Source organism: Schistocerca gregaria, chromosome 10, assembly GCF_023897955.1.
Source record: "Schistocerca gregaria isolate iqSchGreg1 chromosome 10, iqSchGreg1.2, whole genome shotgun sequence".
Taxonomy (NCBI): Eukaryota; Metazoa; Arthropoda; class Insecta; order Orthoptera; family Acrididae; genus Schistocerca; species Schistocerca gregaria.
Genome location: NC_064929.1, coordinates 151,113,115 through 151,132,296, shown reverse-complemented (window position 1 = coordinate 151,132,296; position 19,182 = coordinate 151,113,115). Strand labels below are relative to the sequence as shown.

The 19,182-nt window shown below is 41.5% G+C and overlaps 1 protein-coding gene across 1 annotated transcript in view; it reads left to right on the top strand.

The window, feature by feature from the left end:
* The window catches only part of LOC126293418 (5'-3' exoribonuclease 1), a 188,113-nt gene that overhangs the window by 157,237 nt on the left and 11,694 nt on the right, over window positions 1-19,182 (top strand). Inside the window, exons 29-32 of the mRNA XM_049986642.1 lie at window positions 2,652-2,730; window positions 4,419-4,534; window positions 8,057-8,315; window positions 15,675-15,844. Coding sequence (XP_049842599.1) covers window positions 2,652-2,730; window positions 4,419-4,534; window positions 8,057-8,315; window positions 15,675-15,844 — 624 coding nt within the window. The remainder of the gene's footprint in view (window positions 1-2,651; window positions 2,731-4,418; window positions 4,535-8,056; window positions 8,316-15,674; window positions 15,845-19,182) is intronic.

Genomic DNA, 19,182 nt, shown 5'->3' with positions numbered 1-19,182 from the left:
TGTTAAATTTACCAATAATCTAATTTCCGCTATAGTCCTCACTGCTTTTGTATTGCTTTTATTTACTCTTGATATATATTCTTTGCCACTAGATTGTTCTTTGTATTTAATAAATTCTTGTAATTCTTCCTCAGTTTCACTGAAAATAGCAGTGCTATCACTGAATCTCATTGTTGATGTTGTTTCCCTCAATTTTAATCCCACTCCTGAACATTTCATTTATTTTGCTTGATCATTGTACAGGTTGGACAGTAGGGGCAAAAGACTACATTCTTGTCTTACACCCTTTTTGATCCAAGCACTTGTCTTTTGGTTTTCATTCTTATTATTCCTTCTTGGTTATTCTATATATTGTTTATTAATGGAATGTAGCAATATTATGAGAAGGAAAGTTGCCACTCACGATATAGCAGAGATGCCGAGTCAACGGTAGGTGCAACAAAAAGACACTCACAATTATAGCTTTCTGCCGTTAAAGTCTTCATCTATTGTTGACAAAGGCTTTAATGACTGAAAGCTATAATTGTGAGAGTCTTTTGTTGTGCCTATCTGCGACTCAGCATCTCCGTTAATGTGGTGAGTAGCAGCTTTCCTTCTCATAATATTGTTACATTCCATCCTGGACTTTCCATTGTTTGATTATTGTTTATAAATGGTCATTCCCGATAGCATAGGTCTATTTTCTGAAAATTTCAAACGTCTGCCACCATTTTATGTTGCTAAATGCTTTTCCTAAGTTGAAATATTTTGTGAAAGTGTCTTGATTTTTCTTAGATTTTGCCTCCATTACCATGTGCATTGTCAGAACTGCATCTCCAGTGGCTTTATGTTTGCTAAAACCAAATGGATCATCATCTACCAGATTCTCAGTTGTCTTTATACTGTTATTGTCAGGAACATGGTCACCTTAGATGGCAAGCTAATTTAGCCATATGTCTTGCATTCCCTATCTCCAGGATAATATGTATGATGTTTTTCCAAATCACAATGGAATGTCTCTGGTTTCATAAATTCTACACACTACACAAACAGTATACCATTTAGGTTCCATTCAAGTATACTGATGCAATAGTTCCATACTTAGCATCCGTATACAACTGCTCTCTCGGCAAAAGATCCGTACCCAAAGACTAGGAAGTTGCACAGGTTACAAATATTCGCAAAAAAAGGTAGCAGGAGTAATCCACTAAATTACAGGCCCATATCATTAATGTCGATATGTAGCAGGATTTTGGAATGTATATCATGTTTGAAAAATTACCTCAAGGAGAACTGTGTATTGACACACAGTCAACACGGATTTAGAAAACATCATTCTTGTAAAACACAACTAGCTCTTTACTGACATGAAGTGTTGAGTGTTACTGACAAGGGATTTCAAATTGGTTCTGTGTTTCTAGATTTCCTGAAGGCCTTTGACACGGTAACACCAAAGTGACTGGTAGCTAAGTTGCGAGCTTGTAGAATATCATCTCAGTTGTGTGACTAGATTTGTGATTTCCTTGCACTGATGGAAAGTCATCGAGTAAAACAGAAGTGATTTCTGGCATTCCCCAAGGTAGTGTTACAGGGATTCTGCTGTCTTATTTATATAAATGATTTATAGCAGCTATCTTAGGTTGTTTGCAGATGATGCTGTCATTTATCATCTAGTAAAGTTGTCAGAAGATCAAAACATATGTAAATAATGGAAAGTGTGAGGTCATCCATGTGAGTGTTAAAAGAAATCCATCAAACATCGGGTACATGATAAATCATTCATCTCTAAAGGCCACAGATTCTTCTAAATATGTAGGAACTACAATTCGAACAACTTAAATTGGAAAGAACACACAGGGAATGGCGGGGAAGGCAAATCAAATACTGTGTTATATTGGCAGAACACTTAGGGAAAGTAACAGATCTACTAAAGACATTGCCTACACTGCGCTTGTCCATCCTTTTTTGGAGTATTGCTGTGTGGTCTGGGATCCTTCCCCCCAAGTGAATTAATGGATTACATTGAGAAAGTCCAAGAAGAGCAGAGCGTTTTGTATTATCGTGAAATAGGGGAGAGCATGTCGGTGACATGATACAGGATTTTGGGTGAACATCATTAAAACATAGGTGTTTTTTGTTGTGGCGGAATCTTCTTATAAATTCCAATCACCAACTTTCTCCTCTGAAGGCAGAAATATTTTGACCTACACAATCTGAACTGGTCATCATAATAAAATAAGGGAAATCAAAGCACGCTTGTAAAGATAAAGGTGTTTGTTTTTTCCGTACACTGTTAGAGGTTGGAATAATAGAGAATTATTGTGAAGGTGGTTCGATGAACTGTCTGCCAGCCACTTAAGTGTGATTTGCAGAGTATCCTTGTAGATGTAGATGTAGTGGTAGATGATACAGTAAGCAGGTTCAAATGGATGCAGAGATGAAGAAGCATCCTTAAGATAGACTACCGTAGAGAACTGTATCAATCCTGTCTGTGGGCTGAAGACCACAGCAGCAACTCCTTCCTTACATTATTACTCCTTTCAGATTGTGTAAATTCTCTTGCACCTTGATACTGTAATAATTCTGTTCTGCTTACTTCCATAGTTGCCCGTTAAGTGTAGAATTACTCTTTCACTTTTCGGCACACTCATTATTTAGGTGTTTTCTTACAGACTTCGCCAGCCAAGAGCATCCAGAAACCTTCAACAGAGAGCAGCTGCATGAAACTTCTGCACATGTTCCAGGCCAGAGGTAAGCTTTACAGGAGATACAATCAAACAAAATCCTGAAGTGATGCAGTCCTTCAGCAAAGGAAATTGCTCACAATGCATTAGTTTGTCCAGTCTTGGAGTATTCTATATGGGACCCTTACCAGTTGGGTCTCTTTCAAGAGATTGAAAAGGTCTGAAGAAGAGTGGCAAGATTTGTGACTGGTACATTTAGCCATTGTGAGAGCATTACAAATCTCATAGAAAGTTTGAAGTGGGATACAGACTTTTTTGCGGAAAAATTAGATACCTGTGCTTCAACAGGCTCCTTGCTCTTCTGATTCGGCACCCCTGCAATTTCTGGTGTTCATCAAACTCAGGAGGCCATTGAAAGAAACGCACTTTCAGATGAGAGGACATTATGGCAGCAACAACAGCCAACCTAAACTCCATTCTAAAAGTCTTTTCCAGCATGCTCCCAACAATGGCGGCACTGCTGAGAGAAGTTTGTGGAGTCCAAAGGGAATTACTTTGAGTGTGATTAGGTGTCCAACACCCCAAGTAAACCAGCTTTTATTTCCCTGCCCAAGGTCAGATACTGTGTAACAGACCTTTTTTATTATGGTATGTGAAGTTGAGGATCAATTATGTATCCCCGAAGCAGTTTCAAGCAAGTCTCGAAAATTCTCAAGAAAATTACTTTCTTTGCTTGCAGTGTGGGTGGCCTGGGTTCGATTCCTAGCTGATGCAAATTTTTAAACAAAGATGCATCATGCTCTTATAAGCATATCCATGAAACATAAAATCAATTAATTTCTTTTTTTTTAATTCAAACGATCTTTATTGACCATCATTTATTAAAGGTCCGTAATTAATAATTTTTATTTGGTATGAAAATTGGAATTTTGTGTGTGGTATGTAATTATTAATAAGAAGATGCACATTTTTCATGAAAATGTTAATTAGAATTGTTTTAATTAGTGTGTATTTGGTGAATATCATATTCAAATGATGTAGGTGTTCAACCTGGGTAGAAAAAAAATGAAAAAGGTGATGACTGAAACAAGACTCGAACCAGTGATCCAGTAATTCCTGGTCTCAAGAGCTACCGATCTCTCTCTCTCTCTCTCTCTCTCTCTCTCTCTCTCTCTCTCTCTCTCATGTTTCCCCATCCCTATCTTTACGTATTTTACACTTCAGGTAAATGTTCACAGGACATGCAGTTTTGTTTAAAAATTTACGTCAGCCATGAATAAAACCTGGACAACACGTGTGAGGAGCCAAGTGGTTCATTGAAGACTCATTGTAGCTTCGGCTAGATAGAGATGTGAGGAAAAATTCTAAGCCTTTTTCTCAAGTATTTTAGAATGTTGTATTTAACTGCTTTTGGTCATTTATATTTGAGTTGTGAGCTTTACATACCACAAATATAAAAAATTACAAAAATCTGATTGCCATGTGGTTTCCTGGTTGGTAGGGCTCTGTATTGCCTTCAGACTTTGGTCCAGTGATTCAGCACTTTATGTAGCAGGATGTGTGTCTAGGTAAAATGATAGGACACTTGAATGCATAAACTTAACAAGATGAAAAGACAATAAAAATTACTGCTGACCACATAGTGAACTGACATGTGAGGAGGTGTGTGTGTGTGTGTGTGTGTGTGTGTGTGTGTGTGTGTGTGTGTGTGTGTGTGCAGCAGGATATTGATATGTTTCTGTGTTCTTTTTGTAGGACTTGGCATCCCCCGCTATGCATACGTTCCCCAGGAAGACGGGACAGTGCAGGCTAACGTTCAGATGCCGGACAACACTACCTACCAAGGCGAGTGCGCTGCTAACAGGGAACAGGTCTGTCTTCGCCACATCTTCACCTGCTGTAATCTTGATTTAGTTATCCAGGGCAATGGAAACTTGATGCTGTATCATAGATGTGTTATAATTTTGCTGTGTTGTGCTCTTTAGCAGTTACATACAAAAATACTGAGTGGTGGAGCGAAACGTGAGAACTTGAAATAAGGTTTCATGCGAACTTGCAAGTCAGTATGTAGTTCACAAAATGACGATGACAAAATTTGTAAACAGAGAATTAAAAAGTATTTCATGTAGTTTTAGGTTTGCAGTCAGATGGTTTCATCTTCTTGCCACGATATTTTAGCTGACAATCTTTCAACCATCTTCAGGGGAGAATTTTGTAGTTGGGGATTGCTCGTGAACATCACTACCTTTATACAAGAAATTGGCAAGAAGATGCATGCCCAAAGACAGCTGCTACATGAGTGACCTCTGTCAAGTTCAGCACTTTCTTCGAGTACTGTTTCGTCTATGATGCACAGGCATGTGGGTTCTGAGATACTGCATGCACGTGCTGTATCAGAATGCACAGTTAAAATTCAAATTTTAAAATGAATAAAATTAAATGTCACTGAATGTATCATAGGTCATAAAATTTCTTTCTGAATAAATTAAAGATATCACCAGGTCCCATGCCTTATCCAGTTGAAAACCACCACAATTAATAAGATCTTGTACTAAACGGACCAATTCCTTAATAACTAAATCCCAGAAGGATCTCGTTGAAGCCTAAGACTCGCGTGGGAGAGTAATCCATGGAATGTCCTGTGGAGATACAGTGCATGGGTATGGCTGACTTACTGAGCTGCGAAAGTCGAGTGTGGCGATCGTGTTCAACAAATCTTTCACGCAAAGTGCACGTTGTCTGACCATTGTAGGCTTTGCCACACTGGCAAGGTACTTTGCAGATTCTAGTTTTCCACAGTCCCAGATTGTCCTTTGCCGAACCGAGATGAGCACATGTCTTTGTAGGTAGGCGGAAGATTACTTTGACTTGACTTTTTCATAACATTCTGCCTAATTCCAATAAAATGTTACTTACATACAGGAGGAATGCCCTGGACTTGAACCAGTTGTTCTCATCTTGATCATGTGAATTGTCACGCTCATTCTTCTGTGAAGCTGTGGTGATTTGATATAGAGAATATCTATTATCTGTAACCACTGACTGAACGTGTTCCAGCTTCTGTGCAAGGCTCTCCATCACACACAATATGTGCCCGGTGAACCAACATTCGAACGATGCCCATGTTTTGTGATGCGTAGTGGCAGCTAAATGCCTGCAAATACAGATCTGTATGTGTGGGCATTAAGATAAACGGAATCCCACAATGATCTGTCCACTTTCCATGTGACCAAGACATCCAGAAATGCAGACAGCCACCCTTCTCCACTTCCATCGGAAATTTTATATTCTCGTGAATAGAATTCCAGTGCTCCAAAAAGTGTAACAGTTCCTCTTCATCGTGGAGTGACACTACAAAAGTATCATCCACATTTCACCAGAAGACCTTGGGTTTAAATTCCGCTGAATCAATTGCCCTCCTCAAAGTCTTCCATAAAAAAAAGTTTGCTACCAGAGGGGACAGCACCATCAATTTGCTCAAAATATTCACTATTGAATAAAAAGTTGGTTGAGGAAAGGACGTGGTGAAATAGTGCTGTTATATCAGCTTTAGACTTACTTCTGATGAGTGACAGCAAATCCATGAGAGGGACCCTAGTGCAGAGTGAGATGACATCAGAGCTTACTAATATGTCCCACACGATTTGAATATAATATGAACACTTCCCTGCAAAAGTTCTCAGTAAAGATTCAGTATGTCCAGCTCGGTCGTACATTGGAGTGCCGATATTGTTCACAATAGGATGTAATGAAAGACTGTTTTTGTGTATTTTTGGTAAGCCATATAACTGTGTTGGGACAGAGCTATGGTGTCTTAATCATTGTACAGCTTCTTGCAGAAGGGAAGAAGAATACAGCACCACTGTTATTTCTCTTTCTCCTGTCCCTGGGGGGTTTTATCAAGCTTCCTGTACATTGGTACAGTCAACAAAATATAAATTTTCGATTAATAAAGGTCACGTAGCAGCACAGTGGCATTTCCCTTATTCACTGGAAGGACCACAGTGTGAGAATCGTCTTGTAGCTTGCGTATTGTGGTCCTTTCTGTCGAGGAAATGTTATTCTTCTGGGGTGGAGCTCTCGTAGTTTCACATCTGACTTCTTCTGCATCATTACTGGGAAGAGGTCTAATAGCTTCTTCAGCAGCGCTGATAAAATCAGTTACAAGCAAGTTTCTAGGCACAAACACAAATTTCAAGCATTTCCCAAACACTGACAGCGTCATGGTGTCCAAAACTTTATCCATAAAATTGACCACGAAGTGTCGAAAAGTGTCTTGTTGCAGTAACATTGCTTACGTTTTGTGTCACGGATCTTCACAGGAGTTCATTGTACCCATTGCTTTACAGTCCTGGATTCACCTCTCCTTTTATATACTGTATGTGCAGTTCATTATTCTACTTATTTTATGACTTAACTTCTTCCTTTTTCATCAGTTTATTCACTTTTGATTGTAGTTGGTTATTTTTGCCACAGTACTTTGATAACTAAAACTCATCACAAACACCCAGCAAAGATAGCATGCTCATCTGAGATAGTTATAGAAAACCCCTGCATCTGCCCCTGATCCTGCCCCCCACATCTCCCCATGCCCCGCCACATCCTCTGAATGACCGCCCCCCCCCCCCCTCCGTAATTCTGCCCCCCCTGCATATCTGCCATCGCACCCCCCGCCCTCCCCCCCACACATACCGGCTCCTGCCCCCACATATCTGCACATTCCCGTGTCTACCCACCTCCGCCCCCCGCATCTGCATGTCACCTCCCCCCCACATCTGCCCCTCATCCACATCTCTCCATCCCCCTCACCTAATCTCCCTCCCCATACCTGTCATTGTCCTTCCCTTTACCTTAATCTCTCCCTCCGCCTCGTCCCTTATCCCTTCCCCCCACCCTCTCCAACATTTCTCTCCCCTCCGTCTCCCTGTGTGTGTGTGTGTGTGTGTGTGTGTGTGTGTGTGTGTGTGTGTGTGTGTCATCCTCTTTTATCAGATTTTGGACATAGTTGTAAAGGAAGAAAGAAAGAGAGAGAGAGAGAGAGAGAGAGAGAGAGAGAGGGGGGGGGGGGGGGCGGTATTCATTGAGGCAAACTCTCAACCACTTGCGTATCAGTCCAGAATTTTTTGTGCAACACTAACTGAGGGTCAACCAGGGTAAAAAAGTGAAACGTTGCAGGTGTGGTACCTGGGACAAGAACCTACACTACAGTACAAGTGATTTCAAAAAGTAGATCCCACCACTGGGGATCTCCTCTAGTCTGTATAACTGCTCGTTTCTTTTGTAGTGCCTTCAAAACTTTACTTTTCGACAGTGACATCTGACATACCAGCTTATTGCTCAGTGTTTAATAATTGGTAGGAGCAACTTTAAAGTGCCTTTTCTGTAAACTGCAGGCATCGGAGAGTGCAGCCCGAGTGGCACTTGCCGAGTTGGAAGCTGCCGGTGGTGCTCTGCAGTTTGGAGCATCTGGCCAGAGCTGGATGCAGTTGCACCAAAAACAGCAGCAGTTTGGCAGTGGGAGTGGAGTGCACCACGGCAAAGGCGCAGGGGTAGGTGCACTGCCGGCACCGCCCCAGCAGTGGTTCCAGAATGGCAGCCCCAGTGCCCGGTTCAATCAGCAGCCGCACGGACAGTGGAGGTCACACACAGCAGGTAAACATTGCTCAACTGTTTGGGGGCCTCCCTTCTGTCTGACCCAACATGTTGTCTGTAATAATTAACACCCTCCTTGCAAAGAAACTTTGCAATTTCTAGCATAACTTGTCTTCACTCTTGCCTTTTGGGTAAGTGTTAGCCTTCACTTAGACTTCCAATAATAATTCAGTGAACTGAATTTTAGCCTGTACATCATATTCCTCCAGAGATTGCTCCCAGTACTCAGGCAGGTCTTGCACTTTCGGAACTCTTTTTGCTGTTTAGAGCATGCTCTGCTCGAGCAATGAGAAGAAATAATCTTGAAATTTGCCAAAAATTTGTAGAAAGGTCAGAAACTGTAATCTTCTGGGTTTCCTCTAAGAGTCTTTTAACTGCACAGATGAATTCTTTACTAACCAAACATGGACATCCACTTCATTTTTCACCCTGCGTTTGATGTCGTCATTCACTGACCTGTCTGACCCATTTTCTTACTATTGAATCAAACAGTGAAAAATACAGGATGGAATAATGACAACATTATGAAAAGGACAGATTGCTAGTCACTATACAGGGTGGAGAAAAACTCTGTCACGAAATTTTAATCCTGGATATCTGATGCCTTTAGCATTGGAAGGCAGCATGGAGGGTAAAAATCGTAGAGGGAGACCAAGAGATGAATACACTAAGCAGATTCAAAAGGATGTACATTGCAGTAGGTACTGGGAGATGAAGAAGCTTGCACAGGATAGAGTAGCATGGAGAGCTGCATCAAACCAGTATCAGGACTGAAGACCATAGCAACAACAACATCTGATACCAGTAGGATCCAAAATTACAAATGCTGTGTAGGTCGCCAACGCACAATTTTTAAACTACGGAAACTTGGCACCACATGCTCCGATTGGCCGCAGGATTGCCCTGTTGCCAAATACTCTGGAAAATGCATGACAGCAAATGCTTTGCCTGGCGGAGACCGTGATGTAGCCCGCATGCTCGGTGGTAGCGCGCCAGCCTTCCACTCTAGGAGGTCTGGGGACAAATCTGCGTGGGTCCCGACACATCTATTGTAGTTTTGTGATAAGACGCACTGGGAGCAAACCCGTCAACAGCTGTGTTCACATACAGAAAGTCTTTTACAAATTGTATCAGCTCTGAAAAGGGCCTTTTTTGTAGTTAGGACATTGTTTGCTTAAAGCAGGTGCTCGAACTTGCGACCCTCTGGTGCGACACAAGCTTGGTAACATCGAGTGGTGTTTTTCCAAACTCTTTCAAAGAGTCATGGCATTGCCTTTATGTGATTGGCGGAATGTTGAATGTGATCCATTAATTCCTCTTCATGTTCAGGTGGGTGAACTAGAACCTTGAAGAATACCCACAGAAAAAGGTCTAGTGGCATGAGGTCTGGTGATCGCGAGGGCCGTGTCGTACGAGCACCTCTGCCAATTATCCAGCCGTCGAAGAGTTCGTTTAAATATCCGCACAAAGCACAACTGTTGTGTGTGGGTGCCTCATCGTGCTGCAACCACATGCATAGCCATATGTGCATGGGAACATCTTCCAGCAATCGGGACAGAATTTCTTACAAAAAGTGAAGGTAATTTGCCCCGGTAAGTCAGGGAGGTAGATGGACTGGCCCAATCAGATGGTCGCTCACAATTTGAGCAAAAATCATTCCTAATATCTGTGGACATTCTTGACCTGAGGATTTCCCCTTGCCCAGCAATGAACGTTCCAAGTGTTGTGGAGGACACCCCGATGGATGGTGCACTCATCGGTAAACAACACAATGGTGGGGAAGTCGGGATCTCGTGCAACACATCGCAGAAACCACGGGCAAAACTCGAGCCTCTGTTTGTCGTCCGCCACAGGATTTAGGTCTTGGACAGGGTGGAAACTAAATTAATGCTGCTCATCATTGCTCAAAACCTCCCACACTAATCAATGAGTGACCCCCATGTCGTGTCCAACTGCTCAAGTAGTTGTCGTAGATGCTTTCTCAAAGCATTCGAGAACAGAATCTTCAAATGCACTATCACACTGTGTTCAAGATCTTCCAGCATCACCATGATATCCCACTAACGAGCCTGTTTCACAAAGCTGCCAGTGAATTGCTGTAAAAGTTCGCAGGTGTGGGTGGCGTCTTGCTGAGTATCGTTACTCATACAACCAACAAGCTTCATGCACATTACTGATGGCTCATCCATAAACAAAAACCATATCTCGTTGTTCTTCAAACGAATACTATGCCACCATGCTTAGGGTATGATTAAATCACAGGTGACCTATTCGACATGTGTGTGTAACACGTTGGGGCAGTAATGGGGCGAGGGACATTCGTGCACTATGTGATCAAACCCCCCCAAAAACATACGTTTTTCATATTAGGCGCATTGTGCTGACACCTACTGCCAGGTACACCATATCAGTGACTGCAGTAGTCATTAGACGTCGTGAGAGAGCAGAATGGGGCGCTCTGCAGAACTCGTGGACTTTGAATGTGGTCAGGTGATTGGGTGTCACTTGTATCATACACCTGTACGCGAGATTTCCACACTTCTAAACATCCCCAGGTCCCCTGTTTCTGATGTGACAGTGAAGTGGAAATGTGAAGGGACATGTACAACATAAGTGTACAGGCTGCCATCTGTTGAGTGACCAAGACGGTCGACAGTTGAAGAGGGTTGTAATATGTAATATACAGTCATCTAACGAGACCATCACACAGGAATTGTAAACTGAATCAGGATCCACTGCAAGTACTATGACAGTTAGGCTGGAGGTGAGAAAACTTGGATTTCATGGTTGAACAGCTGCTCATAAACCACACATCACACCAGTAAATGCCCAGCAACGCCTCGCTTGGTGTAAGGAGCATAAACATTGGATGATTGAACAGAGGAAAAACGTTGTGTGGAGTAATGAATCACGGTAAACAACGTGGCGAACAGATGGCAGGGTGTGGGTGTTGCAAATTCCTATTGATCATCATCTGCCAGCGTATGTAGTGCCAAAACTGAAATTCAGAGGCTGTGGTGTTATGGTGTGGTCATGTTTCTCATGGAGGAGGCTTCCACCCCTTGTTGTTTTTCATGGCTCTCTCACAGCACAGGCCTACTACATTGATGTTGTAAGTACCTTCTTGCTTCCAAGTGTTGAAGAACCATTCAGGGATGGCGACTGCATCTTTCAACACGATCAAGCACCTGTTCATAACGCATGGCCTGTGGTGGAGTGCTTACATGACAATAACATCCCTGTAATGGACTTGCCTGCACAGAGTCTTGATCTGTATCCTATAGAACACCTTTGGGGTGTTTTGGAATGCCGACTTTGTGCCAGGCCTCACCGACCCCCCAAGAAACCTTCCAGCACCTGATTGAATGTATGTCTGCAAGAGTGGAAGCTGTCATCAAGGCTGAGGGTGGGCAAACACCATATTGAATTCCAGCATTATCAATGGATGGCATCATGAACTTGTCAGTCATTTTCAGCCAAGTGTCCGGATACTTTTGATCGCATAGTCTATGTGTGAACTGACAGCTGCAGCGCTGCTGTCAACTCATGAACGGCAACAGGGCAATCCCACAGCCAATTGGAGCGTGTAGCAGTAAGCTTCCATAATTTGAAGATGGTGTGTTATCGACCTACACAACATTAGTAATTTTGGTTCTTACTGTCATCAGCTATCCAGGGTTAAAATTTCGTGACAATTTTTCTCCACCCTGTAAAGTAGAGTAGTTGAGTCACAGACAGACACAACAGAAAGACTGCTAAACAGGTAAGCTGTCAGCCAGAAGGCCTTCTTCTGCTATAGACAAAACACCCATCCCCATCCCCACACCCACACGTACACACATGCATACACTGACTCAATTACACACATAGACATAACTCAACATACACCTAACCACTGTCTCTGGCCACCAAGGCCAGATTTTGAGCAACTGTTCATGAGGGAAGAAGCATTCTGGGTGGTGTGTGTAAGATCTGGGTACCAACAAGCAAGCTGTGCACCAACATAAGCTTTCTTGAATTGCACAGATGGGTACTCTGCCTGCAGTATATATCCTACATTCCTGTAACCTCCTTTGGCCTCAACCTTCATTAGTTACTGTCCTTCACCCACCTATCTCATTTCCTGTTCCCACTTCAGTACTACACAGCCTTCTATTCTAACAATGCACCCACAGTCTTCTCTTCTTCCCCCTGCCCTCCATCCAACCACCCAACTGCACCTAGCTGCCCTACCCTCTCCCCACCTCATCCCAGTAATTTCCCACAAGAATCCCTTGACTGTCCCCCACCCCTACCTTACTATCCCCCCCCTCTCTCCTCTACAGCCCTCTCTTTACCCTGACCACCCAGATTGATTCTCCCTTCATCTGCAGTTGCTCCCAGTCTGGTCTTGGTAGCCAGAGACAGTGGTCGTGGTAAGTGACTTGTATTGGCCTGAATGTATGTGTGTGTTATCTACTTCAGAAGGCCTCTCAACTGAAAGTGTTCTTGTTTAGCAGTCTTCTTGATACCTTTCTGCAACTCTACGTCTCCACTTGTTGATATAGTTTGTAGTTGATGGCCGTGGACACCACATCACTGTTACAGGCAGTCTGCAAAAATCAGTTCATAGTTGTTGACTACTACATCTACACGGATACTCTGCAAATCACTTTTAAGTGCCTGGCAGAGGGTTCATAGAACCACCTTCACAATTCTCTATTATTCCAATCTCGTATAGCGCGCAGGAAGAATGAACACCTATATCTTTCCGTATGAGCTCTGATTTACCTTATTTTATCTTGGTGATCGGTCCTCCCTATGTAAGTCGGTGTCAACAAAATATTTTCGCATTCGGAGGAATAAGTTGGTGATTGTAATTTCATGAGAGGATTCCGTCGTAACGAAAAAGTCTTTCTTTTAATGATGTCCTGCCCAAATCATGTATCATTTCTGTGACACTCTCTCCCATATTTCGCCATAATACAAAATGTGCTGTCTTTCTTTGACCTTTTTCGACGTACTCAGTCAGTCCGATCTGGTAAGGATCCCACACCGCGCAACAGTTTTCTAAAAGTGGAAGGACAAGCGTAGTGTAGGCAGTCTCCTTAGTAGGTCTGTTACATTTTCTAAGTTTCCTGCCAATAAAACGCAGTCTTTGGTTAGCCTTCCGCACAACATTTTCTGTATGTTCCTTCCAATTTAAATTGTTGGTAATTGTAATATCTAGGTATTTAGTTGAATTTTCAGCTTTTAGATTAGACTGATTTATCGTGTAACCGAAGTTTAACGTGTTCCTTTTAGCACTCATGTGGATGACCTCACACTTTTTGTTATTTAAGGTCAACTGCCACTTTTTGCACCATTCCGATATTTCTTCTAAATCGTTTTGCAGCTTGTTTTGATCTTCTGATGACTTTATTAGTCGATAAACGACAGTGTCATATTCAAGCAAACGAAGACGGCTGCTCAGATTGTTTCCCAAATCGTTTGATAAGGAACAGCAAAGGACCTATAACACTACCTTGGGGAACGTCAGAAATCACTTCTGTTTTACTCGATGACTTTCCGTCAATTACAATGAACTGTGACCTCTCTGACAGGAAATCACAAATCCAGTCACATAACTGAGACGATTGGAGTTAACCCCCTCAGCGTCAGTTATGGCTTGAAGATGGTGCACTGGAGCACAGAAACTGGTAGCCATATAATAAATAGCGTCATAAGGACGGATGTAAGTGCTCCATTTTATTACATCTCCATTATATGGTGAGTAGCACTCTATCCTTTCATAGTATTGTTACTATTGAATCACCCATGTTTTCTTTGGCAGCCTTACAAATGGATGTGGTGTGGTCTTCTCCTCATTCAGGAAATTAATTACCGATCTAATCCCACAGTCAGCAGGATTTTCAGCCAACTTCATCATTCTAAATGAGCACTGTACAGCATAGGCAACACACGTAGGTCTCAAAATGGTATCATATCCTTCTCCTCAACTTAAGGCAACTACCGCTCATGCACCAAATTCATAATCTCCTGCGCTGTTATCCTGTTTTTGTAGAGTTTGTCTGGCATTATCAAGTGAACACGTAAGTCGGTCAGTGCAGAATGAGTATCACATTTATTCATCAATTTAACAGTCATTGGATCTTCTATAACCATATGAGATACATCACTGTTACACACGTAAAATATAAACATATTACTCAGTGCACATACCCAGTAAGTACATACGTCTACAGAGGCACATGTTCTGGGACAAAACAATACATATTCTTCTGACCTAGCAAAAATAAGAGTAATAACAGTTGAGTCTCTTGGTCAATGTTAGTGAATAGATGGCCTAAGTAGGTAGTGACCCAAAATATATTTTAGGATGTCGTCATATTTTGTATGGGATTAAGCAATATTTTTTTAAAAAATTTGCGCATATTGCTGAATATCCCTGACAGTTGCTCAATGTCGCGGGCCCCACATCACCTTAAACCAGCTCCTGATATAGGTGAACGTTGGTTTAGTAGCCGAATCTAAAGTTGGTCAGACTGACTACGAGGGACTTGCTCATTGACACTGAAGTTTACTAAGCAATGCCGACTCAGAAATCAGCTTACTCATTTATCACATAATAACCTGCGAACCATGGATGAAGGGCAACATCCTGGTGCTATATTCCCAGGTATGTGGAAAGCAACTGACAGAGTGCCACACTGCAAACTGTTATTGGAGGCCTGAGTATATAGAAAAGGTTCCTATGTATGTTTGGTATCACCACTAGGTTGGATTAAAGGAAGACATCGAAGCGACTCGGAGGCATGCTGCTACATTTGTTACGAGAAGGTTCAATCAACACAGGGAATCCCTGATGGGAACACTATTGAAAAGTTTTGAGAACTGACATTTCTGACTGCAAAGAGATCCTACTGCATCCAGTGCACACAAGGTGGACAAAAATATGGAAACGGCAAGAACTCGCCACTTTACCATGCCTAATACAATATGGGAAAACTGTTGGCACTCAGAATAGCTTCCAGTCATCTCAGTTAGGATCAACCTTGTAAGGTATTCATGGAACTCTTAGAATCTTATACCATTCTTCCTGCAAAATAGTGACAAGTTCATATAACAATGGTGGAGGTGGCTAACGATTGTTCACTCTTTTCTCTAAATTAGACCAAAAAGGATCTATATTATTGAAATCTGGCGACTGGTGGGCAGGGGAGATGCAGCAATTCATCCTTGTCTCTCAAAATCATATTTTTATATATTTATCTTAAAAACAAAATAGATTTAAATTAGTAGTGTTGCTACAGCAAGTAGAGATATTCAACCATGCAGTGTTTCAACACTTAACGTACAATGGTGTCATCTGCCTTGCAGCTGACACGTCAGACCGGAGTCGTCTGAGGGACCATCAGGGGCACCCTCCGAAAGGATCTCGGGGCAGCCCGGGGTGGCAGCACCAGCATCAACATCAGCAGCAGCATCAACAGCAGCACCTGCAACATCATGGACGTCATGGCCAGGGATTCCAACCACCATTTGGGCAGGTGGGCTGAATGCAATTGCTTGTTGATAACTGCCTCGTTTGTTATCTCCCTGTTGTTGTGGTCTTCCATCCAAGACTAATTTTTTGCAGCTGTCCATACAATTCAGTCTGCTTACTGTCATTGGGTCTTATCAGCATCTACAATTTTTACCCTCACACTTCCCTCTTTTACCAAATTGATCACTCTTTGAACCTCAGAATACAAGGTGTGATCAAAAAGTAATGAGAATTGTGTTTCTTAAAGAGTCTTTATTTATTCATCAATTTCAACTTCACCCACTTTAGAATAATCCCCCTGAGATGTAATACACTCATGCCAGCACTTTTTCCAATCTTGGATGCACTTCTGGAACTCACTTTTCATTATGATGTTCATCTCCTTCAGTGATTCAGTTTGTGTTTCATTAATGGTGGCAAAATGACGACCTTTCATGGTTCTCCTCAGCCTCAGCAATAGAAAGAAGTAACAGGGGACCAAACCCAGCAAACTGCTGGCAAAGTGCTGGCATGAGTGTGTTATATATCAGGGGGATTATTCTATAGTGGACGAAGTTGAAATTGATGAATAAATAAAAGACTACGAAACACAATTCTCGTTACTTTCTGATGATACCTCGTATTCTGAGGTTCAAAGAATCAGCAATTCTTTAGTAATTAATGTGCTAGGGTATCAAGGACAGTTGTCGTCTTTGTCTTCTCAGCCTTCTCTGAAATTTTTATACTATTCGTAAACTCTTGTCTTACATGTACATTTTCAAAAGCCACGGTCAATATTTTGAATGATGTGGTGCAGATTATTCCATTTCTCAAGCAAAATGTAATGCAAATTCTTCAATCCCTCTTTTTCGAAAGTAAAAATTCGCCAAGCCCTCAGAAACACATACCTTTTTGACTGTCAACAATAGACTAAGTATTAAAAACAGCTGAAAATGCAAATATACACGGGTAACACGTGTACCAATAATATAATAAAATTTCTTTGAAAATCAGACTTTTATAATGCCCATGAAATTGAAAAATTCCTATTATATTTTATCTCAGTTTGTATATCTTATCAACCAACCTCTTATTTTAGTGAGGTTGTGACATAAATTTTCTTTCTCCACAGTTTGGTTCAGCACCTGCTTGGTAGTTATCCTGCCTATATATCTAATCTTTGCTCCTACCTCACTTTTGTCCAGCACCACACTTCACACACACATCTTCAGAAAAAGACTTCCCGACACTTAAATTTACATTAAATGTTTCCAAAAACACTTTTCTTGCTATTAGTAGCCTGCACTTTACGGCCTATCCACTACAGCCACAATCAGTTTTTTGGTGCCCAAAATAGCAAAATTCATTGACTGCTTCTAATGTCTGAGTTACTCTTCTAATTCCCTCACCATATGATTTGACTACATCTTGTTACATTTGTTTTACTTTCTTAATGTTCAGTTCATTTCAAGACACTTATGTGTTCCTTTCAACAGATCTTCCAAGCCCTTTACATTATCTGAGGATTGCTGATGGCATTGTAATTCTGTGAAAGTTATTATTTATTCAGCTTGAACTTTAATTCCCTTCCCAAAGCCTCTTTGGTTCCCTTTATTGTTAACTCACTGTAGAGGTTGAGAAACAGGGGATAGGCTACATCCTTGTCTCACTCCCTTCTCAACTACTGCTTTCCTTTCATGTCCTTCCACTCTTGTAGCTGCAGTCTGGTTTACCCTCAAATTGTCAAGAATATTCCACTCCCTGCTGTCTTCGGAATTTAAAAGTGTGTGCTGCAGTCAACATTGTCAAAAGGTTTCCCTAAATTAATGACTGCTATAAACATAGATAAGCTATTCTTTAACCTTACTTTGACCTTGTGCCTTTGTTCCACATTAGCATAGGATCAAAATTTGTTATGGGTAGATTTGTCATGGTTAATTATGGGGTGCCAAGATGTCCTTCCTGTCATCCCCTCAGGAGAGAATATGTGTACTCCAACAGTCTGTATATAGTGTTATTTACGTGTCAGTGAATGAAAGTTTCACAAATGTTTGCAAACTGCATAATTGATGCAGGAATCGGGTACTAGCCCGGTATTTACCTAGTCGGATGTGGGAAACCACCTAAAAACCACATCCACACTGGCTGGCATGTCTCCCTCATCTTTAACCTGTCAGGCTGATTGGGTCCGGGGTCAGTGCAGCTCCCCATCCCAGAAGTGGTGCTTTAACATGCACATCTATCCAGGCAGGTCTGCTGTTCTTTAACTTATCTTCCAAAACATGTAGTAAGGCCACTATTGCTCCTACGTTTCTCCAGAACCCAGACTGATCTTTTCTGAGATGGAGTTCTACCAGTTTTTTTCCATCTTCTGTAGATAATTTGTCATTGTTTTGTAATGTCAACTTATTAAACTGATATTCCCGCCTGTTGGTACTTACCTAACACTTTCATTTTAAATCTTTTCCATTTTTACCACCCCTATCTGATTTCTCAAAAACTTCATTTCACTTAGTTGCTCCTTACTTTTTTTTTATTTTGTTCATGAATGTGGTCACTGCATTTGAGTTCACTTGCATAACTTACACATACTCTAGAGCAGAGTGAAAATTCATTCTGGAAACAATCCCACTAGGCTGTACTTATGCCATGTCTCCGCAATATCCTTTTTTCCAGGAATGCATGTTACGCACGGGTACCAATGTGAAGTTTGGAAGGTAGGAGATGAAACACTGATGGTAATAAAGTTCCAAAGATAGGTCACAAGTTGTCATGTAACTCAGTTTGTAGAGCACTTGCCTGTAAAAAGAAGATCCCAAGTTCGAATCAGCACTCAGCTTTTATATGTAAGGAAGTATCGTGTTGATGCGAACTCCACTGCAGAGTGGAAATTCATTCTGGAAATCTATAAATGTCCTAATGACTTTCCTGTGTCAACTATCTTCAACACTTCATGAAAAAAGATACTACTGCTTTTATATGAATCTACAGTCTCTGAATCTGTGCTGCAAGTTGTGTAGTAGCTGAAGAAAGATTCCATTTGATTGGTCCTAGTCATCTAGCAGTAATGTATGTGACTGAAAATTGAGATGTCATGGGATCGAAACCTGGACGGAGCATAGAAATTTTCAGTCTGCCTTTAAACTACTCGTCTACTCAGTGATAAAAAAGGGTTGCCAGAAACAACACATGGCTTGGATTGCTCATCAACTTTGATTCCCTTTCCCCAGCAGGTAACTTGTTCAGTGCTGACTTCATGGAAGTTGATCTGTAATTCTGTGTCAGTTGGTGCTGTCTTTCTATACTGGTGGTATCAAAGTGACTTTTAAAGATCAAGAAACTTTCCCAATTGAACTGTGTATT